Genomic DNA, 26,354 nt, shown 5'->3' with positions numbered 1-26,354 from the left:
GCTATCATCTCTCTCGCAAGAGGGTATTCTTTCTCCATGCTCGGTTAAAAGCGGGAACGATGAGGCGGACAATAGTCCGTTACACAAGTCAAGAGGCGGAAAAATTTCGAGAGATAGGAAGAAGCGCGGGCGAGACGAACCGTAACGAGAATCCCAGAATTGTGTCCAACGTGTAGAAACCGACACTGCGCGTTCAAGCACTAATGGATGAAATCGTCTTGTTCCGAAACACCGTTTGACCAGTAGGTAGATTAGTTTCAGCACGCCGCGTTACTTTTATTTTATTTTATTTACCGCGGACTTTACGGCATTGCAGAAATCGCAACCTGATCGTTAAATGATCTAACCTGCACCAGCGCGCTATAAAATTCAATTGAATTTAACGTACGCGATTGTTGGGTGAGCACTCGCATACTTTCCCCATAAATCATTTAGAAAATATCCAGTTACATATGACTATTGTTGCATATCGAGAAACTCGTGGACGACCGTTTGCGCAATAAACTCTCACTGCATAAAAATGTATCGCGCTTATTCCCATAGAAATGAAGAGAAGGGGAATAGTAAGTTTCTAAATTCGAAAATATTTATGACTGATGTGAAAGAGTCAGGAAGTTGTTTTTGACGGAAAGTGTTCTGTCAAAAGACGGCACGCTTACAATAACGAGCGAACTAAATCTGTCTCGCGAAATTTCGAATGGTTCTCGACCATTGAATTATGCATTTTGATTTTTAGTGTGGAAACAATTTTCATCAAGCGGAATAAACTTATGCGAGGCGCGTTCTCCGCCTAAGATACCTTAATAGCATAAACAAGAGAAATTTTGCATTAGGTGGCCTCACGCAATTCACATCAGCGAAGAGTCGCGACTTTCACTGCCACTTTCATTACTCTCAAGTATGAAACGAGCGTTGTCATGAAATCGCTTCATAGATGGAATTACGACAGACATTACCGTCACATGGCGTGCGTAAAACAAAACGGAAAATGGTCCATCCGCTCATAATTGTGGCTTCAAATCGCTTAAAACGATAGTTTTTAACATTTTTCATTATTTAATAGTTTAGACCTCCCTTTCACTTTACCTTTTTGTAGAAATCTTTTTCAAGTATTATTATTATTATTATTATTATTAGCGCGGTACTCTTGAAGCGTATACAATTTAACTGATCGTTTGTCTTTGACACGTGTCTTTTATAAACGGAACTTTCTATATGTATAGATTAAATTTTCAAATATCTATATATAATTAGTCATGCAAATTCTCAACTTTAATTTTCACAGTATTATTTATTTGATATTAGAATACAAATACACAGCCATTGACAAAATTATTAGGCATCCTTAAATTTTCCGTATATTTTATTTTAATTTAGTAAAAAAATTTTTCTCGAAAAATTTAAGTCAAGTTCCATAAACTACAACATTTTGCCTACAAAATGTTTTTTTTAAACTTTCCTACAATTCTTTTTGGTCGAGATACATAATTTTGAAACTAAATCTGTATTTTTGAGACATGTTGTCGATACTGATCGCGAAAAATGATCGCAAACAAAAAATTAAAAAAACATTTTAAAGCTTGAAATTTCAGCTTTAAAGTGCTATCGATAGTTTTTAAAAATTTTTTAATCTTTTTAGTATTTATATACTATTACATATAACAAAATAAGAAATACGGAAAATTTAAAGGTGCCTAATAATTTTGTCAATGGCTGTATAGATAAATATAATATAAAAAATATAAAATAATTCCTTCTTAAATTGTGATATTGATCGCTACAAAATAATATCTATACATTTTTATATGTATGTAAATATAATATTTATACATTTTTTTATATGTATGGATTTTTTTATATGTACGGATGTCGATATTATGCTGCGATATAAGGGTCTTAAGTAGGAGCCCGTTTAGAGTAGCTGAGATAATGGTGCGGCGAGTTTCTCAAAGGACGAACAGCGGTGCACAGATGCGCGCGAAGCCAATTTAAATACCACCGCACTCTCCGGATGGATCGCGAATTTCTTCGCTTTTCCTTGCTCGCTTCATCCGTTGGAAGCTCGCTTCTCCGCTTTGCCGCATAATTATACTCGAGTTAATAATGACTTACGAAGTGCAGGCCTTCGTTCGTCCGTTCGTTTGTTTAGCAGCACCGATACGTAGATACGTAGGCACATACATATAGGGTGACGCTATATTAATTGGTCAGACTTGCTAAATATGCTCCTTTTACATTGATGAAATTTTTATTCAAAATTATTTTTTTTCTTATATCTTATTCATTACAATTGTCTTAAGAATGAAGCTGCAAATTAAAATTCGTAGTAAAGACAATTTTAAATTGAATACGAGTTCTCTTATTTAGAAATATGTTTACTCATATTTTCGTTGCTAAAGTTTAATTTATTACAAGTCCATCTTTTTCAACTTAGAAAGTCATTGATATCTTGATATTTTCGCTAGAAATTGATTAACTTAGGAAACTAAGAGAATCCGCCGAAAGTATGCCAGTAAAATTTTCAGATCACCCTATAGATGCACGTGACCAAGGTCGACCACGACGTTGCTGCATTAAATTGCACGGTGCTAATCTCGCGTTGCCTTCGCTCGTTCCTTCTTGCCGGCGTAATTCCAGCGGACGACGATTTTTTTTTTCCCGCTTTCCCCAATAAATATAGTTTTACGACAAGAGATGACGAAAATCGCAAATCACCGATAATCAGATATAACAAATTTTTATCTTCTATATATGGACCTGTCTGTTTTCTGGACACGAGGATTGACGCGACTGATGATGATGGATCGCTATCAATAATTGAAATATTCTCATCGGTAATTTCGATATTAAATAGCTATTGCAAGTAAAATAGATACACCTGATTATTACGAGATAAATCTCTCAGAACGTAAAAGATTAACGATGACTAAACATGACAATCGATACAGGTAAATATTTAAAAAAGATTAGACGTTCGCCAAAGTTTCGTTTTGCGCGTCAGTTGAAATCGTTATACATAATTTAGGATGTTTGAAAATACTTGAACCGACGCGATGTCACCGATATGTAGATATATTCCGAGATCCCCCACGATGATGATGCATCAAATTGCATGGCGCAGTCGCCACGGTATGTTAACGATTATGCGCTACATTTCTCATGCTATACGCGCAGCAGCAACGCAATTGCGTTGCTCGATCAACGATGGTCACAGAGATCTCCTTTTGGAACCTTAGCGTTTATCTTTCTAGCAATTATAGAATTAAGCAATTAGGGCGTGACGTCTAGCATAATTATATCCATATAATATATTAGGGACGTTAATTCTAATAACCCGGATAAAATAATATAATTTATAAGGGTGATTAGTAAGTTGGACTTTTACTAGTCGATTGCTCGCAGTCTTCCTCAAGAAAGGCAAATTACATAAAATTAAATGATACTGAGATTTTAAGACTGCACGTTCTCGCTTCCTTGTCTCTCGCGATGATGCCAATCGCATGTAATACATTCGATATTGAGATTATTACGACGAGTACTCTTCTTCTTCTTCTTCTTCTTCTCGAAGGAATGCAAGTAGAACGGCGATTTTCTCCGTTCATCACCGTCTGTCCCAAATTCGTCGCACAGATTACGAAAGTTGCTCTCCGTCTCGTTATCGTTCTCCGTAATTCGCCACTCAATAAACGATAATCGCACCATCGTAGCTGTACTTTATATTCGCGAATGAAGACGTCGTTGCGCCAATTTTGAAGCTGTACTATAATTAGAAACATTTAGTATTTGAATAGATTATCTAATTAAATATGAGAGTACTACGCCAAAAAAGAAACAAATTCGAATTTATTCAAAGTATTTTGTAACACTGCTGTTTTTTACAAATATCTACAAAGCTCTAATTCAGAGATGCGATTTTCTGAGGGCATCAACAAAGTGTCGAAATTATCAGTGATTGATTAATTCGGCCGTTTTCGATATCGTGAGGGCGCGATTTAGGACTTACGGAATCTCGTAGCAGCCGATTACGAAAAGGAACTTTTTTTTGCATCGCTTCTGCATCGCGCCTCTCTCATTATCGTCCTACCTAGTGCATAAGTTCGCCACTAATGTACTGTTATTACTACGATCGTATACACGCTCTTCGTCGTAATGGCCGCGCTCGATGCATAATCCCGCTTCTCCCTTTGTCATCCTTTCGCCACGAACGAAACACCCGGGTACTCTTCGAATCGATGAATGCTAATCTGTCGTCAACGAGCGATCGGCATGTCGAACTTTGCGAACTGATTTTCAATTTAAATGGATGGAAAAGATAGTACATTTAAATAATGAAAGCGACAATAAAAAGTAGAAAGTAAAACAATAATGAAAAATGTTTTAAATATACGCAAAACAATACGAAGTAATATTTCTTACGCTTTAATATCTAAAGTTTTGCAAGCGTATTTATGAGAAGCGCAAAAAGCGTGGAAGGACAAGAATTTACACTTAAATACTCAATTACAATTGCGTCCCTTGATTTACATTTCAAATTTTGCAGGTATTGTACTTAGTAATTTTTGCAGTAACTGAATAGTTTTTATGTAGAAGGCAAATTGCACGAGAAAGAGTCTCTTCCTTTATACATATTTTTAACTTGATAATTATATTTTTTATTTATATTAATATTTATGTGTAATACTTTACGCAAGAAAATGATTTTTTTTTATGAATATGATGATAAAAAATTAATATCTTGAATAACTTTGCGTAATAGAGTTTCAATGAAGAACTTTCTTTTTCGTTGGCATGTATAGTAAAGTATTATTTAAAAGTAAAAGCAAAAATATACATACATATATACATATGTTTCATACTTGAAGAAGGAAAGTAAAAGTTATTTGTATTCATTACTCATTCTTATGTTATATATATAAAGCGACTCGCTAAACATTTCAGCAAAAACCGATTGTTTCGAAACGTTAATAAGCATTCGGTGCCATGTCCAAAAATATAAAAATAAAAAGCATTTTGACTACATTAATGATCGTTAAATTAAAAACCAACGTAATATTTGCGATGAGTAAAATTTTACCATAAAATGATTTGCTTTTACTTTATCGTCACGTATCGCTCAACAGTTTACGTAATTACAGGAAAGGTAATTTAAAAAAATGAAATTTGTTGTATATATTAATTAAGATCAAAAAAAGAGAACGGAATTGTCTCGAAAAGGGCCCATTTCCGAACGAATACAAGTGGCTTCACGGACAAGAAATGTTTCAGCCTCAGGGATCGACATTAATAATTCTTCGAAAAGCGTATCGAAGTCGGTCGAGAAGAAATTGCGATGCTGGATCGCCATTGCAAAATCGAGGTCCCAAAGTGATTGAGCGTTTTACCTCTCTCGAATGAACGACTTCCTCTCCGCGATCGTTCGATCTTCCGGGTTCGCGTTGAACGAACCTCGGCGACCGATAACACTAGAAGTAGACTTGACTCTAGCTTTAGTTCTAGTTGAGTGTTGCAGCTGAATCTATATAGATAGATGCACAACTCGTGTGTATGTGTACCGTATGTGTGGCTAGACCTACTTTGCTCGGTCGAGAGATTACATCGATCGAGTCGAGCGTGATGGAAATATATACGAAGCGTCAAAGATGTCTCGAATTACTGAAAATTTTCAAGTTACACATTTTTAGAATCGCTAAGTGATAAAAAAAAAAAATAATAAACGAGAAAAGACGGGTACTTTTAAAATTAATACGCAGATTCTCTGTCATCAAGGCTTTTCAATTCTCGTAAAATTCCATTTCCCCAAGTATCAGAAGACGTTTGCGTGTCCAATCGCGATGAGAAATTGATAAATATCCCGACATGTGTATTTAATTACGCCATCGATCTCCCGGATGTTCGTTAAAAAGTCGCCAACAACAAATGTAAGTAGCTTCCTTTGACGATCGGATAAACGCCGGCTGCATGTATTGCGTATACAGGAAGTTTTACGCGGTCAAACGAGTCACGTTGTTCGGCAGGAAACTTTTTAGCTGCGAGTCTCAATTTCTATAAAATGATTGCCGGAAAGACTTTGAGATGCGTCTCTCGTGCATGCCAGGAGATCGCGCACTCTCTCTCTCTCTCTCTCTCTCTCTCCATCTCTCTTTCTCTTTCTTCGGTGTTTATGGATCCCTTTCGTACCATCGATCTTCCGCGTTCTATAACGCGGTGAGTGAAACGAGTATTGTTCTAAGAGCAACAAGGATGCGTTATGCGGACGTAAATAATGAAACACGTCTAGCGTGATCCTGCCACGGGTTATCGTTCTGATATTAATCCTTTCAAATTTCACCGATGATAATCATGAGCGTATGTTAGTTAAATAAAGTTTGCTCAGGGAAAGAGTACATTTTGTCATTTTTTCGAGACACCTCGTTCGGCTCAAGCATATTGAATTTTTACACACACAACCAGACTCAAGAAAACTATTTGTTTCCAATAAAAATTCTTGCGGATATAAATATGTTGTTTCTTAAATTGAAATGTCGATCACGTAAGTTTTCGATACAGTTAACGGAAGTCATTATGAGAAAAGAAATATGTTGTTTCTTAAATTGAAATGTCGATCACGTAAGTTTTCGATACAGTTAACGGAAGTCATTATGAGAAAAGAAGGCAACGTGGAGGCCGCGGCGATAATTATCGGATTCAGGGACGAAGTTCACCGACAAACTTCCGGCCGTCGATTCTTCCGGGTAAACGCCCCAGTCGTCGACGCCGGTAATCGATATCGTTCAACGACTGGGTGAAACGAGTTTTGGCGCGATAGTAAACACGTGAAGAAGGGGAGCTCTCTTCGTTTTCTCGCGAGAGACGATCCGTGTGTAACTCTATAGGAAACCTTGCACGCGAGTTTCAATCTGCGAGTTCTCTGTTACCTAGACTGCTCGTTCCGTCACGGATACCCACGTGTAAATGATGAGTCGCGCGTACACGTCAGGCACCTATCGCGAGCGCGAAGGTGCTTTTAGCGCGCGAACCTAATGCGAGCATCGACGACTGTCAGACGACCTTATTCTTTCTCGCATGGCAAAGTGTCACACACACGCTTATCTCTCCAGCCGAGCTAGAGAGATCCGACCGGTTGTCGGATCAGAGAGAAAATCCTCTTTTTCTGCGCGCTTTTCCGCGCGAGCGCTGCTCCAGTTTAACGCTGCGGACTGCGGTACTCGCTGCATAGCAGAGCGAACGTTGCATAATTAAACGAAGACAATATGTTGGAAGATAGGCATGCAAGCGAAAAGAAAGCTCTCATTTTAGAGTTTGCTAATAAGGTTTTTAATTTACCTTAATAACTGTATTTTTGTTCAGTTACAACTGCTAATAGAATTGTAATTACTTCACAAAAAAGTAAGATAAAATCTTTATGTACACTTTTATTCATTAGATTACTTTTTACAGCTATACATTTCGGTTTTATTTTTTTGCCTAAAGTTTTTTGTCATGGACAGATAATAATGCGCCTTTGACACTTTTTTCATTTTTCTATACAAATGTTTTAAACGTATTAAATTCATTAAAAACTCTTTTTGTACCTCTGTTTTAAATTTGAATACTTCATGTTTAAGAATATCCATCGGATATATGTGTGCTACACGAGCGGTGATTCTCCGAAGCGAAGATGTAATTTACATGGTCGCAAATCGCTTTCTCAATTTCGCTCAGACGTGTCCAATAGGTTTTTTTTCATCGTGCCGAGTATTCGCGAATCGCGATGGCAATCGTGACCGTTTATTGCGTGTGGCAATCGTTACTCGACATGTAGAATCCTTTCCTCGTCCATCGACACCGTGTCATTTGATAGCCGGAGGATATACGTGCCTAGTCGAGAGATGTATCGATTGCCGTTCGCTTTTGTGCGAGTTCGCACAAACCGATCGGTCGTCTGCCTCCTCGAGATTCGAACATCGGGGATGCACTTGGAGGCGGAGAGGGCTGGAAAGATGGAAGCAGGGTTACGCGGCAGGAATTAATGCGGAGAGAGCGCGGGGCCCGGTAGGGAAAAAGGATTTATGCACCGCCAGCGTTGATAAAATATATCCCCCACGGGGATATACCTTCCCCCTTTATCCGATACTCGTTTTACGTTTCGTGTAACTCTCGTAACTTGCACGTATGCAAGCTCGCGTTTTCCTGCGCGAGGTCGTTCTTAGAATCGCAGCCATTGAAACATAAAGCAGAACAGGCCTTGGAAGAGGTGAGTAATTTTAGAATTAATAAATAATTATTATATGATTGGGAAACTTTAAAATAATTGTCGTAATCGCCAATCGTGAATATTGTAATATTATTAAATGTCTGTACATATTTTTTATCAATGTTATATAAATTAAAAAAAACGATTGAAAATATTGTCTCGAGAGGTGTAATTAGCATTATGTGTTTTAGCACGAGATCGTCCGCTTCTCGAACGATCTCGTGTCCGCATGTTAGCCGACAAGATGAGAAAGAGATCGCACGAAGGTGGGGGATAGAGGAAGAGGAGGAAAGAGAAAGAGAAAGAGAGAGCGTGGCGCACTTAGGGCCTTTCGTCACGAAGACGAGGCGAGAGCCGGCCGCGCGCGCGGTCAATGGCTGCGGTATCCGCAGGTTCAAGGAAACCGGGCTGGTCCGATTCGACATGTCGTGTCGTGCGTTCTTGGGGAAACCGAACAGGTGACGCGCCTGCCTCTGTGAAAATGCAGGTTAATGGAATGCCGTCTAAGTAGCCTCCGCCGTTGCTGCCCGGTGCAACTGCATACGTTTACCGCGACTGGATTCTCGAGAATCTTCCACACTTGGACGATCGAATGGAGAACGGTGTCGTGCCCCTGTCGAAGACGTTACACACGTTCGACACGTATAAAATTTGCTGTAAACATTTTCGTCACATATACGCGTGCAATTTATTCTATCGCGAATTATCGCGTATAAAATTTGCGGACATTTCAGACAGATGTTCATCAATGACGTATGAAATTCAAATTTTGTATAAAGAATACCGAAAAGAGAAAGAGGAAACTTCTATATACATTTAGTTTTTATTTATTTATTTATTTATTTTTTAACTTTATGGCATTAAAGATTAAACGATCCGAATCCGGATTGTTTCGCATACCGATCGTTCCCTTTTCCTGCGCAATTCTAACGAGGCAACGGATCTCATTGTTATGAAATTTCTTTCATAAGCACATAATTCTTTTCATAATCTATTCGTAGACCTGTCGATTATTTCGAACAAAGCAGTGAATTTCTCATGTTGTGATAAGAAGTCCAATTAACTTGTGCTTCCGCACAGGCGTTAAACGTTTTCTCTCGCAACCAGATGCATGCTGCATGTAAGATTATATCGCGAAATGTTTCAGAATTTAATCGATTAAACATGTCGATTGTATATATACAATATTTGCGCATCGTGATAATGTTGATTTATTTCTGTCGATTTATTCGTGCGTGATTTTTCAACAAACTTTTCATGCGCTGATATTTTGACGATTGCACGAAACGAAGACCGCCCCACGCGCTTTTATCAGCGCACGACATAGCAACGAACTCATCGATCGGTCACGAAGGCGGCTTTTCGAATGAGAAACCACGAGAAACCCCAATCGGACGGCGACACGAACAGGGGGAGAAACGCGGGCGTTTCACGCTATCTATATGCATGTGTACGTGTATGTGACTCATGCGTATCGATCTAATGCCTTTTTTCCCATACCGGTGCATGAAGGCGGCAGTTGACATGTTACTATCCATGGGGTGGTTCCATAAATCCCGGCTCGGCTGTGCCAACTTAACCCCCTCGACGACACTCTCGCTCGCGATGCCTCGGGTTCCGCTCTGCCACTCTGTGTCCTCGATACGGCACCGCGACCTCGCCGTGACCTCAGAGGATCCACGATGAACGGGAGGATGCGACGCGAACGCGGCTGGTAACAATGACCGGTACAAATAGATTTGACACCTGCCTGTTCGCCGATCTAGGCAGGTTGGGACCTTCCGCCGAACTGAAGTCAGAATGCGCACTGCTCGGTTTCCATGGTGGTGGGCCGATGGTGGTGGTCGGTCGACAGTGCTGGAGAAGAGAGCTGGAGGTGGTGGTGGTGGTTGTTAGGTCGAGGTGGTGGCGGCAGCGGCGATGGTACCCGGTGGATCTCGGAGAATTGGTGGGGGGGTTTTGACAGAACCGTCTGTGCCAGCTGCGCACCGTTCTCCATCAGGCGATGGCGCAGACTAGGTCTTAAGGCACTATGCGCATGATAGTGTTGGCCGAGAAACCCCCATGAGACGCGATGGGATCGAAACTAGGAATTGTCACGGAGAAAAAACTGGCATTAAATTTGCACCGTTTTAAAACTTTCTTATTAATAGTAATAATGAAATTGCCTTTTTAAATTAATTTTGTGCTCGCGATCAGTAGTATATTTTATAAAATAATTATGCTCGTTTTTTTTTTTTTTTAGATGCATTTAAAAATGTAAAAATTTAATCTAATTACATTGTTGTAAAAGATGTGTAACATGGAAAATTATAATGAGCTTAATTGGAGCACGCAGATTTTAAATATTTAATTTTGCAATTTGCAGAGTTTATTTCTTATTGTGATATAAGAATGACTATAAAAATCAATAATTTTAAACTCGCTCCCTCTTCTGTTTCACGAGCATAAAAGTAATCGACGTCGCGTTAAGTACAATAATAATTTCTTCTTGTATATATTGTATATATTCTTATATTGTATACAAGAGAAAGTAATGCATCCTCGGTAGTTTCATCGCGAAGGCGCGGCTTGTTCTGAATGCTACTTCTTAATGCATTGTCGCATTTTAACGTATATTTTTCTACAAATGCTTTATTGTCTGAATGAACCTTTTCCTCCAACGATAGCAATTATATTCTTACGTGACTTCAAAAATGTTGGAATGAACGGTACACAACTCTGCTGAAAATGACCATTTTTTTTTTGCTTCTGGTTTATATAAGCTTCCGCAGTTCCATTTCCATCCGGACAACTGTCAGGCACTCTCGTTGGCTTCCATTTCATTCTTCGTCTTTTATGGCTTTTTTCTCTTGTCGTTGCCTCCGTCCTTTGTGTTCGCGCAGGATATATTTTCGCACGAGGATCCAAGCTGATATACCGGCGTGCGATTTTCGTCAGGCGACGACAAAGTGTAAATATTTGCCAATTCGTCGTCACGTTCTCCAAACGACACCTTTCAAGTTTTCTTACATCACACGAGAGTGAATCAAAAGATCCAAATGCAAATTTTTTAAGAACGTATTCTCAAAGTACACAGTGAAATAATCTCACCCTATAGTTTTGCGAATTATTCGAGAAAATAAATTGTCCATTTATTTTCTCGAATAATTCGCAAAACTATAGGGTGAGATTAAAAAACGCGACAAATAAGTTTCATCGAAATTGGGTTTATGAAGCTTCCATTGGAGTACTTCGCGCGCGATATCGATCGTCCTTTGACGATGTTTGCTGGTAGACGTAGTTACAATGACGTTAACTCGCATAATTGTTCGGTTATACTCGGGCTAATTGCATTGGCCCGTTCGTCATAGCTCTTCTCTTCGGGCGACGGAGTAGAATTTAATTTGTGACCAAGTGTCTGGTTGAAGTGACTCCGAGTTCTCGGTTTCACCTGGACGACTCCCCCAGTTCCGGCGCATTCAGATTCAAAGCTCGGGACGAAATCAATACATAGATATCGCGCATCTCAGCTATTTTCTCCTTTATGTATTCCCCTGCTTCCGGTAATAAGTTCTCCGGCCGTGCAGTAAAGTGTGCCAAAAAAAAAAAAAAAAGAAAGAAAGAGGCCGTAGAGATATCGAAAAACAAAAAAAAGAAAATCGAATTTTCCCATTTCTTAATATCTTTCAGCTAAAAGAGTTGCCGGCATCCAGAAAATATTATTTAAAAATCTGCAAAGTCCGTGAATTTCTGTCATATGTGATTTTATTAATTTAATATGTGAGTTACATTAGACACTTATTTAAAAAAAAAAAATGTCATCATATAATCTATAATCTTTTATATAATATGTTTCCCTCATATTATAATTTTATTGTATATTGATACAAAAGTTAAGTTGAAAGATTTGAATATATATACAAATTAAATTTTTATGATAAAATAAGAGATCCGCGCGCAGCGATAAAAATATTAAATTTATTAAATATTGACAATACGTATAATTACTCGACACAAAGTGGTCAGGTGAAAGAGCATCTGGACAAAGAAACGAGTAGAAAAAGATAGTCTGGAAGGATAGTGCGCTCATCGTGATCGGCGCGCAGAACGGCATTATTCGCGCAGCGCATAGCGATTCATTCGTCATTGTCTGGCGTCCCTTTGTAACGTTACACGAGGATGGCTCTCGGGGCATATGGACTCATTCACCGGTGAATCGTTACAAGTGTGCACGGCACACAGAACTCGTAATAAGTGTACATATATGTACATATATATATATATATACTATTCAGGCTCGCCGAGTTCCGAAAATATTTTACCAGCTGTACAAATGCGACATAAAACGCTACGCACTAATTAAGGCACGGGAAAATATATACAGACCCTGGCGGTCAATATCGTGAAAGCTTGGCGAGGAGAGAAACGCGCGCGCGCGCGTGTTTAAAATAACATAATTCTATCGCAAAAAAGTCAGGATCCACTCGTTTATCATTCAACGGGGAGGGTGCTCTGTGTTTACCTTCTTTTCGATCCATCGCAGACGGGTCTGAGCAAACGAGACACGGCGAGAGGGTGTCGGTAAAGAACGGGTGTGCTGATAGCTAGGGACAGTGGTGGAAATTGCGTGCTTGTGCCCATTCGATGCGACTTCCGCGGGATGGCAGCTAGTCACGCCTCGTCGCGAGGACATGCGTAGGGCTGACGCATACCGGGGAGAGTGAATAAACGCAAGGGGTAAACGCCTCGATGAGAGTTGATATATTCACAGCAATTACGCACACAAATAGATTCGTCAAACCTGTATGTTTGTATTGACAAAACTCGATTTAACTTTCAATCTATATCGTTTCTGTCGCCTAAATCTATATTTCTTTCTGTCAATTTTTCTGTACAAATTATAACTTCACATTTTTGCAATGAGAAATTGATATCAAATTGTCATGAAAATATACCATCAAAATAAAACTGAAATACTTTTTTCAAATAAATAAAATAGAGGCTTTATGGACAAATGCAGACATAAATCAAATTCTCAGTTCGCGTTAGTAAAATTCAGGTTTTATAGTTTGTTATATTTATATCGTCGTTTAACTCTGAACGTTCGCGAAACAAAAAAAAAAAAAAAAAAATAATGACCATTCCGGAGCTTTCTGGATTAGATCGATTAATTTTTTTTGAAATTTTTGTATATCATTCTATATTAAAAAGTCATGCAAGATAAATTATGTAAAGAAAATTTTTTGATAAACATTATCATCATCATTTATTTTTCATGGTTTCAAACAAACAACACGGTTAATGAATAACTGTAATGTCTTATGATCGTAAACGAGTGTAAAATCTTTAGTTATCTTCTGGCGATAATGATCAATCGACAAAGAATTTATCCCCTTCAAATTCTGATTAAATCGAGTCAGAATATAACTAGGAATGGCAAAAGATTCAATATTAATTAAAAAATTATATAAGATACATAAACTCTATATATGTATATATTTAGGATTATATAATATTATATTTAAAGTACATTTGTATATATAATATATAAATATATATATATAGCACATTCTGTCATTATAACAAAATTGAAATATATTTTTCAATAATATGTCAACTATATAATATATTAGGTTATTATAATATAATTGTTCGTGTGAGATTTAGAATTTATTAGAAATTAACGACCATGAAAAATTGACTTTTTTTGCTTCATTCGTTGCATCGATAAATCGATAGTAACCGAAAGGGTTGTGTATACATACATAATAAACGGAAGCATTTATTACGGCACGTATATAAGGTACATGATGCATTATCATACTAATGATATATGCAGCTAAATGAGAAGACACCTTAAATATATATAAATTATATCTAAAATATAAAGAGCGAGTGGTAGTCATGATGTGTAATATAATTATATGTAATAGATTAGTGAGAAAAACTGTACAATCAGAGATTCATTCTTTTGATTATCATGGTATAATCAGGTGCGCTTGTAGCGACGAATAATTTCATCGATTGAAGAAATTGCGTAAATCCCCTGAGAGTCTCAAAGATTCATCATCTGTCCGTTTTTCTTTACAAAAACGGGGACAACCTCAGACTATAGAGCTGTCCTGCTGTCATTCAATCATTTTGAAGAGCGCGCAGGAGAATATCATTCCAAAAAACTGAAACAAATCGAGAATTTAAACAATCTTATTTGTTATCTAATTAATAAACGAATAGATAAGGGGACATCTGTTTAAACATCACGTAAAAAAAAAAGAGAAAAAAATTTCAGAGACGATTGTCATTTTTTGAAAAATATTTTAATAATTTGTAAAAGATTTCCTCAGAAATTATTTATTATACAAAAATATTCAATATTAACGGATATATCTCAAATTAAAAAAAAATATATTTAAAAAAGTGTGTTTAATCAGTTTTAAAATTAGTTCTCGCCTCGGTTGTAAAATGTAAAATTAAGTCGATAAGGGAATATTCGCTCGACTTTATAGCGCCTAGGTTTCATTTAAATTTAACAAGGGAGATTCATAAAAATGCAAACTGCGCCCTTACCATGAGGCATGCGACTGCAATACCGGCGCCACCCATAACGTTTGCGTGCTGCTGCAAGTAGATTCGCGTTCCATTGATGCAACCCTCCACGTAAGCATTCGAAGGATTTACCGTATCCGAGCCAGCATTGCAGCGGAATCGCTGCAAACAGACCGGTCTGTGATGAGGAACACGATTCGTCGTCGTTCGCGAGAAAGTAGATCGGAGGAGTGAAAGCGTGAGAGGAGCAGACTGGAGCGGTTAAGATTCGACCGATTAAGTAATTGCGGCCAAATTGACGATCTCATCGACCGTTTGGGGAGGGGAGGAGGGGGGGGGGGGGAGGAAATCAGGCAGGTCGTGATGTATCTCAGAGTCGCGGTGATATTGCTTAAACCGCAAATAATTATTCGCATCGATTTGTACAAAATTTAATGCGAAAAGCCGAAAAATCGTCGCCAATCTTACCGAAGAAAGTTCCGCTTTACGCACAAGCGTAAAACTCTCCTCTGGATATTAACTTTTTGATAGAAACTTGAACACCATTAAGCAACGGAACGGAAAAAACGACTCTAATCATATATGTAAACGTACGGCGGTTGATATATTATTAGATGTGTATGCGTGGTAAATTACTGTCATTACTTACGTCATCGAGAGACGTGACCGCGTTGAAAGATAATTGATTTTCTTTACCTGGCCCGGTTGAATTTCTCGACAGCAGCTCTCCGGCACACTAAGCCCAACGTTTCCCCAGTCCCTCCAACTGTTAACGCCGCAACAGTGGAGCTAAATTTACGAAAGTCAAGAATTGAATTAACTTTGCCATTAATGGATTTGACGAATTCTCACAGCGTAAAATGATAACGTTTTTCGAAATTACTTACCGTTGATTGCGTGGCATCCCAGGCGTTCCGGATAGATTTGCGATGATCGTAAAGTCGGAGTGAACTCTTCATTTCTCTATCAACCGTGCTTAGTAGTTTTTCGCGGAAAACGTATCCCAGAACACCGCCGATAAGCATGGTGACGAATAGCAAAAATACAATTATGAAATACTGAAAAAAATATTCATTATTAAAATCAATGTCTTAAATCAATAAGTAGTTTGCTTAATAAATTTGCTTCAACAGAAATAACGTTTAGTCACGAAACAATGTAATACTGAGAAAATTGCTATATGTATATCAATTGTCTCAAATTTAATATGCAAATAAATCCTCGATACTCACTGTCAAGAGCATACACTTGACTTCTCGCGATGCACCGACGCATCCGAAGAAAGCGATAAAGGCCACGACAATTCCGCCAACCAGTAGAACGTAAACTGATCCGGTTAACAAATCATTTCCAACGAGCTCACCTATCCATGGTACTTTATCGACTAAAGCCCACACGCCTAAACCCGTCACGATAAGCCCGCCAATCTGGAATACAAATTATTAATAAGCTTTTAGTAATTAATTGTACTTATTATTATATCTATTATATCTTTGAAAAAAGGTATAAGATAATAAAACTTACGAAGATGATAAAGTTCGTAAAAAATAAAGAATATTTCATGAAGCGACCACAGCCATCCATTTCTGTGCCGTATCCCATTTCCTCTTATCGATGTTAATCTATTAACAAAATAATAATAAAATTAACAAGAAAATCCAAGAATATTAAAAAAAATGATAAGCTTCAATATTTTGCAAATTTATTGTCGTGTTTTTTTTCAATTAGTGATGTTAGAGTTGCTTTAAAATGGTCTAAAAATAAGGTAAAATAAGCTTTAAGTATATGGTTTTTTACTCAAAATAGTTTTCTTAGCTCTCCACTTTAACACAAATGGAATACAATTATTCTTTGCCTTGGCATTTTCTTTATCATTATATTATTCTGTTTCCTGTTTTCTCGTCGCGTTTCTTAAATATAATAATACTAATTGTAAGTTAACTCATGGTCGCGAGTAGGCCAGTGATTGTAATTGGTAAAATTTTCATTACAGTCACGTATATCGTTTTTAATTATGTCACATCTTGGTGACATCAGACTTCAGCCTAGTTTAAAATACCTTGGCCATCTACTGCATCCTATAACCTTGACCACATCCATAGGCGTCGAATTTTCTAAACTTAAGAGGATTTAAGTATTGGACAATAAAACTCATATTTTCGGGATGCAAGATAATAAAAAATTTAACCAGGAAATATTTTTATCTCATTAATCTTATCAATTATTTGTAAATTAATTGTGAGGGCGCACGCACTTCTTTTACTTTAATTTAAATTTATTATATATTCAATAAATTCAGTTATGTTCCTTATGAATTAAAATCTAATTTAATCAAGTGCACTATTCTCGCCGAATAGTTGTTTATACGCATTAGTTTAGCATAATTATTTATGAGTGGGGGAAAAAAACAGGTATTTGTGTGATCAACGTGAATTTTCAGGGCTCGGAAAACAGTCAGCGACTTCCTGTTTTGAAAATACTGCGCACACGGCTCAATTGCTCCCTATTGTTTATCAAACACGTAATAAAACCTCGTAATATAGTATCGCTCAATCATCGGTCTATTTATATCGTCAATCGCCAGGCACAGGAAGCGTGTGTGATTTTTTTAGTACGTCCTATAATGCCGTAATGTTCCATTTCTGAAGAACGACGCGTTCACCTGTCGGACGTACGCGTTGTTCTACGTGGATAAGTTTAATGATATAATACGGTCCTGAGAAGAATACTCTTTGATATAAAGCACATGTTGATCGCTATCGCTTCATACAATATTGTATACCGCGCCCACGTAAGGTTGCGTGTTTTGTAACGCGTTTTATACCGACCTCGTAGTCGTACACTGACACAAGCACCGGCTCGAAAACACATTACGAGACCGAGAGAGAGAAAGTGGCTTCTCCCTTCGCATTAAGTAATCCACGGCCAGAGCGAAGCGTAAAAATGACGCGGCGATGATACTCGCACTTGCAATCTCGCATCCCGCAAATGACGTCACGCCGCCGAGCTTCTTCGTCTTATTTTACGAAACGCTTGAATCACTTCGTTTTAAACGGCCGATTAATATAAATTCCGCGAAACAAGAATAAGACTCACACAAGAATCGCTTGTAGAACACTCCAGATGACTAAGGATCTGTAGAAGTCATATTAATTAAAAATTTCAAAGTTATATCATTTTTTTCTTCAAAGCCACTTTGAAATTAACAAAAGAATTTAAAATAAATAGGAAATTACTTATTATAGTTTGTATATAAAACTATGTATTTTCAAAATTGATTCGTATCTCTCTACAAGATTAAAGATTCTATTTGATTATTTTTTAGAATACTGAATGTTAAAATGATTTATGCTCGTCATAAATCTTGACAAAGCAACATCGATGCAATTGTTCAAATAAAGACTTCCTGATATTATTACTTAAAAAGCGTCGTAAGCATCTAGCGGAATGCTAACATATATGTATAGTATGCTTTATTATGCAACTCATTGGATATAATGTTGACTTTTTTTTCAAAATGATAAAATAACGCACATGTTATTTCTTTACTTGATGTACACGTGAAAATAATGTCAAATGCTTTTATAGCTGTTAATTTTATATTTGAAAAGTATAGAGAGATATATTTATAAAAATTACTTTGCTTAGAAGTTTTCCCAGAGTTTTTACGTTTAATATTAATCTTCAGAGATAATCAATGCTTTTTCATACTCGAGAGATCCAGTATCTGTGCACACTCACGGATCACATATTTATGCATGTGATGTAAGCGAGTAAGCGAAAACGCCTCTTTTGCGCGTGATAAAAAAATAAACGCGCACAAGTAAAGGATACCTGTGAACAATCTTGTTGGCGAGACAATCAAGTAGATCGTCGAAAGAAATCGACAATAGGAAAAACGTAGGAAGAAAGAGCCTGAGAAGTGATCCTTTGATCAACTGAGAATTAATCTCGGTCCGAGGTCGCCGGGTTTTATTCTTCTTCCATGGAGTAGTATTACTACAATCCTGCCTCCCCTCCTTTCATGTTTAACTATCGTTCTCGTAACCGTCGCCGAAACTGCGCATTCTTACGAGCTCACGTGACACGCCATCGGAGCACGTTTGAGCCGGGAACGAGGCTGACAACTTGTCATTGTCATGAGGCGTCGTCGCGTATCATTGTTCTGCTTTACAAGCGTTCGTCTGATCGAGAGATTTATAATTTTCATAAATACCATAATATTTGTCAGAGTACGAATCAATAATACTGGCCTACGATTTAACAATCGACGCGTAAAATGTTGTGTGGTATGTATTTTTGAACTCACTCGGTGACTTCTTTTTCACAAAATTATTTAGAACGGAAAAATATCACGCGCGAGTAAAATTTCTCATCACGTTGATAATTATTTCAAGATGATTAACCCTCCTATATTTAAAATAATAAGCGAGAAAACCGTAAAATCTGCAAAGTTTGGAGCATTAAACAGATGTTGTGTAACTTGTGGTAAACGCAATAATTTTATGACTATTTTACGACTAAAAGTATTTTTTCATGCCTTCTCTTTGTAAATATACTCGCACATTAGCGGTTGGGGACATTAATATAACGCATATAAAAGAAGAAGGGGATTCCAAAATCTGGTTTCACGAAGGGTCTAAGATATCTCATATTGATTTTTGTCACGTATTACGCTTGAAAGAGAATAATCTTATATTTCGATAAAATATAATTTTTGTGTAAAATATTTCTTTTTTATAAAACCATAGGTTTCTGAAACAGAAAATTCTACATATACAATTGAATATACAGAATATACATTTGAAATTTATATTGAAAAGTTAAAAACGTTATCTCTTTTTGTATTGCATAAGAGAGTTTAAAACTACAGAATGATTCATAGGGAATAAGTTAGTCTAATTAACTTAAATTATAACATTTATTTCATCGATTATTAAAATTAGCCTTTTGTTATCAAAGGGATGCGTAGTTAATGCGCATAAAAAATATGAGAATTATTTAAAGACATAAACACGACGAAATTTTGCGGCAAATTTGCGATTGTTAGCATAATCAGTAGCTTTCTCGTTTATTAGTCATCAAGCTCGTTTGAGCGTAAATTAAATTAACACATGAAATAAGAAAGTTTCTATTGTTCTTCTCGCTTGGCTACTTTATGCAGATTGATATTATTTGATGAACGTGGGCATAAGTTAATCCTCATATCATTCTATCAATGAATTAGATGATCTCTCTAATTACACTTCCTTTCTTGACATCCTTAGAATAATGTCATAACAAAACTATCGGCCCTTGTTGAATTAAACGAGTAGCTTAATTCAAAAGTGGAATAGTCAGTTTTTATGTGCGTACGTTAGTAACTTTGTTTACATTAACATCCGATTTCAGGTATAAGAATTCACAGAACGGGTTTCTGCAGAAAATAAAAGATTTCAGTCAGAAATTTCTATTTTTTGCGAGATAAAAATCCGCCGAAAGCACAGAACATTAAATTTGTAAATATCGAATACGTTGCGCCGTGGAAATTGATGAATGAACCGACGTAGTTTCTTGCGTCTCTTTTTTAAACGAGATGAGAGCGGAATAAGAAGACTATTTTTGCGAGGGAATCGCAGCTGGATATTTTCTGACCGACGCCGATCGATTGCTCAACATCTTTTACTCACGTTGATTCCTGGCCGGCTTCCTTTCTCCAGCCAGCAGCGATCGCTGGAAAAGCAAACAATTTCTTTCTCCCGCTTGTGGGAAGCCTCCTCCGTTTCGAAACAAAATGAGAAACACAAACCAGCGGTTCGTACGGGAAAAAAAAATTTTTAAATATTGAATTTTACAATATCACTCGAGCGTTTTGTTTCTGATGATATAATTCGAACAAGGCGCCAAGTCGGACACGCGCGATTACAGACCAAGCCGGAGTGAAACTGAAATGGCAAGACCAAGCAAACCTCTACCTCGCTCACTCTCTCTTTCCGTCTCTGTCCTTCTATTTCCCTCCCGCTCTCTCTTTCCCTCTCTCTTTTTCTTTCTCTTCTACTATCGTACTAGAGTCTCCCTCACGAGTCATTGCTTACTATACTATATACGTGTATAGAACGCACTACTACCATCGTGTTCTAACTACAGTGCGAGCTATTGTATACAAGGAAAAGTGTGATGGGGTCCAACATAAAAGTGGGGAAGCACGTTGGCGCATATGCTATAAGTAAGACACATGTGAGATACACGAGGGACTGCTTATAAGATCTCACTTTCCAACAAGAATGTAGATGTGATGATTCGCTGCTTACGAAGAATACGATTTGTTGATTTAACGTTACCTTGATAATTAACAATGAGATATCGATTACATTCATCGCTAAAAGCAATGCAGTGTTTCATTTGCATCACAAGGAGTTCTTAATCCAGCAAGTGCTGAAATAAGAAAAAGGATGGAAAGATCCGCTTTATTCTCATTTATTTTATAATTTTTATATCAAAAACCAAAAACTCCATACAAAATTAAATCATATATAATTCTCTCTCTCTCTCTCTCTCTCTCTCTTTATATAATATATATATGTATAATTACTTATTATTCTAATACTATATAATTATTGATTATTTATTATTCCAATACTATAACAATGATAAATAAATTTAATCTAATCTAATATTATTATGTTGAATTCAAAATTTATTATTTTTTATCTCTCTTTGTTTAATGGCTATATATATCTTTTTCTATAAATTCCTATAAAAAAAGGATACTCTCATAATTATTATAAAATTTCAGGAAGTAAGCTGTCAATTATCAACAATGTACAATGTAAAACGCAATGTGGGTGGGTCGTGATCATTTTTAGCACACATATCACATGCCTCTGTCATTTCCAAAGTTAGTTCGTATTCGATAGCGGTAATTTCAACGTTTGTTCAGTGACTGCTCCACCCAAGTAATAATCGTTGGTTCTAAGTAATTGAAGTAATCGTCAAGCTAAGGATTTTAATCAAACCATTACGATATGATGATTCTGTACACTTGGCAACATATATATATATATATATATATATATATATATATATATATATATATATATATATATAATATTATAAGCCAAGTTATCTTGATTTATCACAAAAGAATTTACTTTATATTCACATAAATTAGACTATATTACAGGACTGTATTATGAAATACATAAAATTGCTTTATATGTCACGTATTTTATAGAGCCTCTAACATATGTACATTTAAAAGAAAAAGAACTGAAAGCTGTGTAATTATAACTTTATTTTGAATATATTATTTTATTCAGAAATTTAAATAACTGTCAAGAATGTCAAAAGAGATAGTACTTAATTGTTAATTAATCGTGATGTAATTATAAATAAACAATATATTCCAAAGGAATTCTCTTTGAATTGTGCGCGAACAGCGATTCTATCGATATCTATCGCTATCGAGATATCTATCGAGTTTAAATCGGGCACGCTGCTCCAAGTATGCAAAATGGAGACGAGTGTGTTTTCAGATTGAATAGGTGCGGTTTCTTCGCGATTATTAAGGCTGTATCAGCTGTTTCGTGTGATAGGCCTTGCCTACAAACGCCTTAACAGAATCGAGATATTGGCGAATCGTCGTCAAGACGATCACCCTGCGATCAACCGCAGTTTAACTCTAAGTGTCAGCTGTCAATGTTTTTGTATACGTGCAGGTGCATACAGAACGTTCAGCGCAAAGTCATGAATAGTATAGTAATAACGCTTTACACAAGCTGTGCGTCAACTTAATGAGACGCGACAAATTTTTATCCAACAAAGAGAAAGTTCGCCATAGACATGGAGAATCTAGAAGCGTTAGGATGGTGAGTAGAATGATTATATCTCACTTGCTGACTTACTTTGCTAAAGGAAAAGATGTATTCTCTTCCTCATGAAGATTGAATAATCCACAAACTGCCTGAATTATCAATAATATTTTTCATTACTTAATTTATGTTAATTTTCTTGTTAGGTATTTGTCTGATCATGGTTATAATACGGCAACTGATTCGGGCAACATAAGTGACACGCAGAGGATAATAAAAAGATTGTTAGATGTATGTATTCCACAGTTTTATTTATACACAAACTCAACAGAAACTTTTAAACTTGAGAATGTAAATTATTTCGAATATATATATATATATATATATATATATATATATATATATATATATATATTAAGATATATGTAAAGAAGAGAAAATTATTTATAGCTCGATTTAAGAGAGATCAGTAGTGGAAATGGAGATATTAATCAGGGCAATATTGTGCTACAAATACAAAAGATACGTAACATCTCTGCACCAAAAGGTAATGAAGAATCGAGAACAGCTCCACGAATGTTAAAATTATCATTGACAGATGGTAAAAATAATTTTCAAGCTTTAGAAATTGAACATATATCAGCTTTAAAGTAAGTATATAAAATTTTGCATCATCTTTTTTTATATATTATTTTTTTACAATTATTTCTTATCATCTATTTTATACATTATTAGTTTAAATACACCGCCTGGTACAAAGATATTGATAAAATCAGGCACTTTACCTGTATCACATGGAATGTTTTTATTGAGCCCATCGCATATAGTTCATATACTTGGGGGAAGAGTTGCCAATTTAGTAGAAAAGTGGGAATTAAATAAGGTAAATTACTTTTTTATTTAAAAAATATACAAAAATATAGGTTTAAAAAATTAAAATTTATAATAATTTATAATTTCTTCTTTTAATTAACTTAATAACAATTGATTTATTTACTGATGCAAAAAATTTACACAATTGCTTTTGTTATAGAAATTAGCTTCACATACTCGTGTAAGATCAGCTGAAGAAGGTGGACCACCACCATGGATACCATTTGGCAAAAAGATTATAAAAGTTTCAGAGCAAGATAAGAACTTTAAAGCACTAGTAGAAAAAGAAAAAACTAGCAAAGAAAATACAGAGTTTGAAACTCAGCGTAAGGATGCAATAGCGGAAGCTGCCAAACAAGGCAGTAAGAAAATATTTGGTGGTGGAAATAAGCAGGTTTGTTTTGTTTTCTAATAAGTTTGTAAATTAATAATATATAAAAAACTGATTTATGCTTTTTTGCCATAGCTATTAGATCATAGTGTACAGAAAATCATAGATCGGGGTTTTACTATAGAACAAGCAGAATACGCTTTGAGAATTAACAGAAATAATGTGGATAGAGCTCTTAAAAGCTTGCAAAAAACTGATAATAAGCATAAGTAAGTATTAATTTCTTTTATTTTCTTTACTTTTATATCTCATTCAATTATTAAATTATAATTTTATATTACAATAGCGTTAAGGAATCTCGAGAACCGCGAGAGCCACGTGGCAAGCGTGACAAGAAAACTGAAGACAGTAAACCCAGCAGTGGAAAAATATCTCTATTCGATTTTCTCGAAGATAAACTACCTGTGCAACCTGAAAGTGTCGAAACAATTAATTTGTCACAAAATAATTATGTACAAAATAATGAAAATAATCAAGATCGTCTTGAATCAAGAGGCAACGATGCACAAAGTGGGAGAGGTGCACGGTATGTAACTTCAAGATAGAATTATAACATTAAACGAAAATTGGTTGATTGTTCTAATATCGATTTTTTTTGTATTGATAGAAGTCAAAAAGGTGGCCGTGGGTATCAACCTCCTCCACGACATTTAGAGGAACATAAAAATAGCAAACGAACAAGTAACAACAATTCTGCCATGTATCTGCAATATAACGGTGCCACTCATGCACAACAAAACAAACCACCAAGATTTCAACGTAATCAAGATCTTCAATATCAATATCAATACGACGGAAGTCGAGAAACGTATCAAAAATCGCAACCAAACGATTATAAAAATATGTTTGCTCAGTCGCGCACAAGTAGCGTAAATGCTAACGATAGTGGTAATGACAGCTATAACAAAAATCCGGCTGAACTACAAGAAAAGAATTTCAATAGTAACAAAAATTATAATCATTTCGATCCCGAGGCCAGAAATAGACATTCTTACGATGCATCTTACGGTAGGCAAAATAGGGCGCAGCAAAGTGGAACCTCGAAAGTAGGTTACACATCTAATACAACTGAACAGAATTTTAAGAATCAACTTAGATATCAGTCAAATAATAATGTTGGGAACAGGATGCTTGTGAATCCTAACTTGCAAAGAAGCGAAAACAGTTATAGTAATCATAATGTTTCTACCAACAATACATGGGTTTGGCGAGTAGGTGATAAGTGTATGGCCAAATATTGGGAAGATAATAGGGTATGTATCATCTTTCTTTACATGCTTCGTATTAAACAGGAGAAATTTTCATTTTACAAAATTTATAGTATTACAATGCCGAAGTAACTGGCGTTTCTGAAAGGACCTGCGTAGTGCAATTCAAGGGATTTGAGAACTATGAGGAAGTGCTTCAAGTGGATTGTATACCAATAACAGATGACGTATGTAAAATTGTATAATATAAAGTTATAATAACTAGATTACAGTAACGATACATATTTAGGATATTCTTTATTTTTAATTGTCGCAACAGTATCAAAATCACATTTCGGATATGAGACGGCAAGATCAACGTTCTAATAATCGACAGCCACGTTACGATCAAAGTCACAATCATATAAATGGTGAGTGACAAATAATTTATATCTTCAAGTATTAAACTTTAAACTTTTTAAGTGTAATAAAGTTATGTTTGGTACGTTTATATATTTTAATACATTGTACCCATGCGCGCGAGAGACGTAATTCAATTAGAAATTGTGACAGCAGCACCTATGGAATTTCGACGAGGCGGAAACGGTGCAGTTGGTGGGAATAAAGGGTACAATAAAAAACGGAATCAACAACGGAGTACACAACCCATCTATCAACCGCCGGCGCAAAGAAGCCACACTTCTATGCCAATTAATAGTCAAAATAATACTCAACATAATTCTTTCCTTTAATATAACTCTAGTCTTACACATTTAGTAAAAGAAATATTCTCTAGTAAAAGAAATATTCAGTTCTTACTAAATATTGAGGCAGTTGCATTTGCTACTGAAAGTTGATTTAACAAGATTGCAACAAACTAAACCGAAGGGATTACATGTCGTAAATGTTACTAGGCGTGAATTGTATATGCAATATTTTGATTTTCACTCGAGTCAAATTAAATACGCGATATCGAGCAAGTTGATACTTCACACTGTACATGAGAAGGAAATACGAAACTTTTATTGTAAAAAAAGTCCACTGTGTTCTTGAAATATTATTTGTATTGTATAAGATACTATTTGTATTGTAGAAAAATTGATTCTTATTACTGCAAAACAGGGCAATGTCTGTACCTCGTCCATTTTAGCCATAATACAATTGTAATGAAATTTTGTCCGCTTTGTTTTTACCCTTGAAAAATCAAAATTAATTATTCTGTCAGGAAAATACACATTTCTAAAAGACATATACAAATTAAAATTCTGATTTAAATTTTAAAATCTCTAGTAAAAAATACAATCTAAAAAGAAATAAATCAAATTTAAGTAAGTTGTAAATTGAATTTTTAT

At 36.0% G+C, this 26,354-nt stretch overlaps 4 protein-coding genes across 11 annotated transcripts in view; 2 read left to right on the top strand and 2 right to left on the bottom strand.

Moving 5' to 3' along the window:
• LOC140665010 (uncharacterized) overlaps window positions 1-10,269 on the bottom strand; it is a 33,802-nt gene extending 23,533 nt beyond the window's left edge. Inside the window, exon 1 of one of the 2 annotated variants that reach the window (XM_072890664.1) lies at window positions 9,734-10,269. In XM_072890664.1, the coding sequence (XP_072746765.1) occupies window positions 9,734-9,771 (38 nt within the window). In that variant the 5' untranslated portion in view covers window positions 9,772-10,269. The remainder of the gene's footprint in view (window positions 1-9,733) is intronic. The other variant, XM_072890663.1, reaches the window with a different exon arrangement.
• LOC140665005 (cell adhesion molecule Dscam2) overlaps window positions 1-26,354 on the top strand; it is a 120,633-nt gene that overhangs the window by 7,259 nt on the left and 87,020 nt on the right. The window lies entirely within an intron of this gene.
• Window positions 13,805-20,693, bottom strand: Tsp74f (Tetraspanin 74F). Of its 4 annotated transcripts, none has more exons than XM_072890676.1 (7): window positions 18,596-18,614; window positions 16,286-16,383; window positions 15,994-16,188; window positions 15,649-15,819; window positions 15,458-15,550; window positions 14,783-14,923; window positions 13,805-14,391 (listed from the first exon to the last, which is right to left on the bottom strand). In XM_072890676.1, exons 2-7 carry the CDS (start codon window positions 16,361-16,363, stop codon window positions 14,344-14,346), a joined length of 726 nt encoding a protein of 241 aa, XP_072746777.1. In that variant the 5' UTR covers window positions 16,364-16,383; window positions 18,596-18,614; the 3' UTR covers window positions 13,805-14,343. The 4 variants fall into 4 exon arrangements, with proteins under 4 accessions (XP_072746777.1, XP_072746774.1, XP_072746775.1 ...); XM_072890673.1 differs by lacking the exon at window positions 18,596-18,614 and adding an exon at window positions 17,590-17,724; XM_072890674.1 differs by lacking the exon at window positions 18,596-18,614 and adding an exon at window positions 16,821-16,839.
• On the top strand, window positions 22,235-26,174 carry Tdrd3 (Tudor domain containing 3). Of its 3 annotated transcripts, none has more exons than XM_072890783.1 (11): window positions 22,235-22,608; window positions 22,758-22,842; window positions 23,002-23,201; window positions 23,287-23,434; window positions 23,585-23,818; window positions 23,891-24,024; window positions 24,102-24,341; window positions 24,423-25,068; window positions 25,137-25,250; window positions 25,343-25,433; window positions 25,564-26,174. In XM_072890783.1, exons 1-11 carry the CDS (start codon window positions 22,583-22,585, stop codon window positions 25,752-25,754), a joined length of 2,109 nt encoding a protein of 702 aa, XP_072746884.1. In that variant the 5' UTR covers window positions 22,235-22,582; the 3' UTR covers window positions 25,755-26,174. The 3 variants fall into 3 exon arrangements, with proteins under 3 accessions (XP_072746884.1, XP_072746886.1, XP_072746885.1); XM_072890785.1 differs by having other exon boundaries at window positions 22,236-22,608; window positions 25,579-26,174; XM_072890784.1 differs by having other exon boundaries at window positions 22,236-22,608; window positions 25,576-26,174.

This window comes from Anoplolepis gracilipes, chromosome 4 (assembly GCF_047496725.1).
Source record: "Anoplolepis gracilipes chromosome 4, ASM4749672v1, whole genome shotgun sequence".
Taxonomy (NCBI): Eukaryota; Metazoa; Arthropoda; class Insecta; order Hymenoptera; family Formicidae; genus Anoplolepis; species Anoplolepis gracilipes.
Note: the sequence above shows the minus strand (reverse complement) of the source record. Positions and strands in the feature narration are given on the sequence as shown.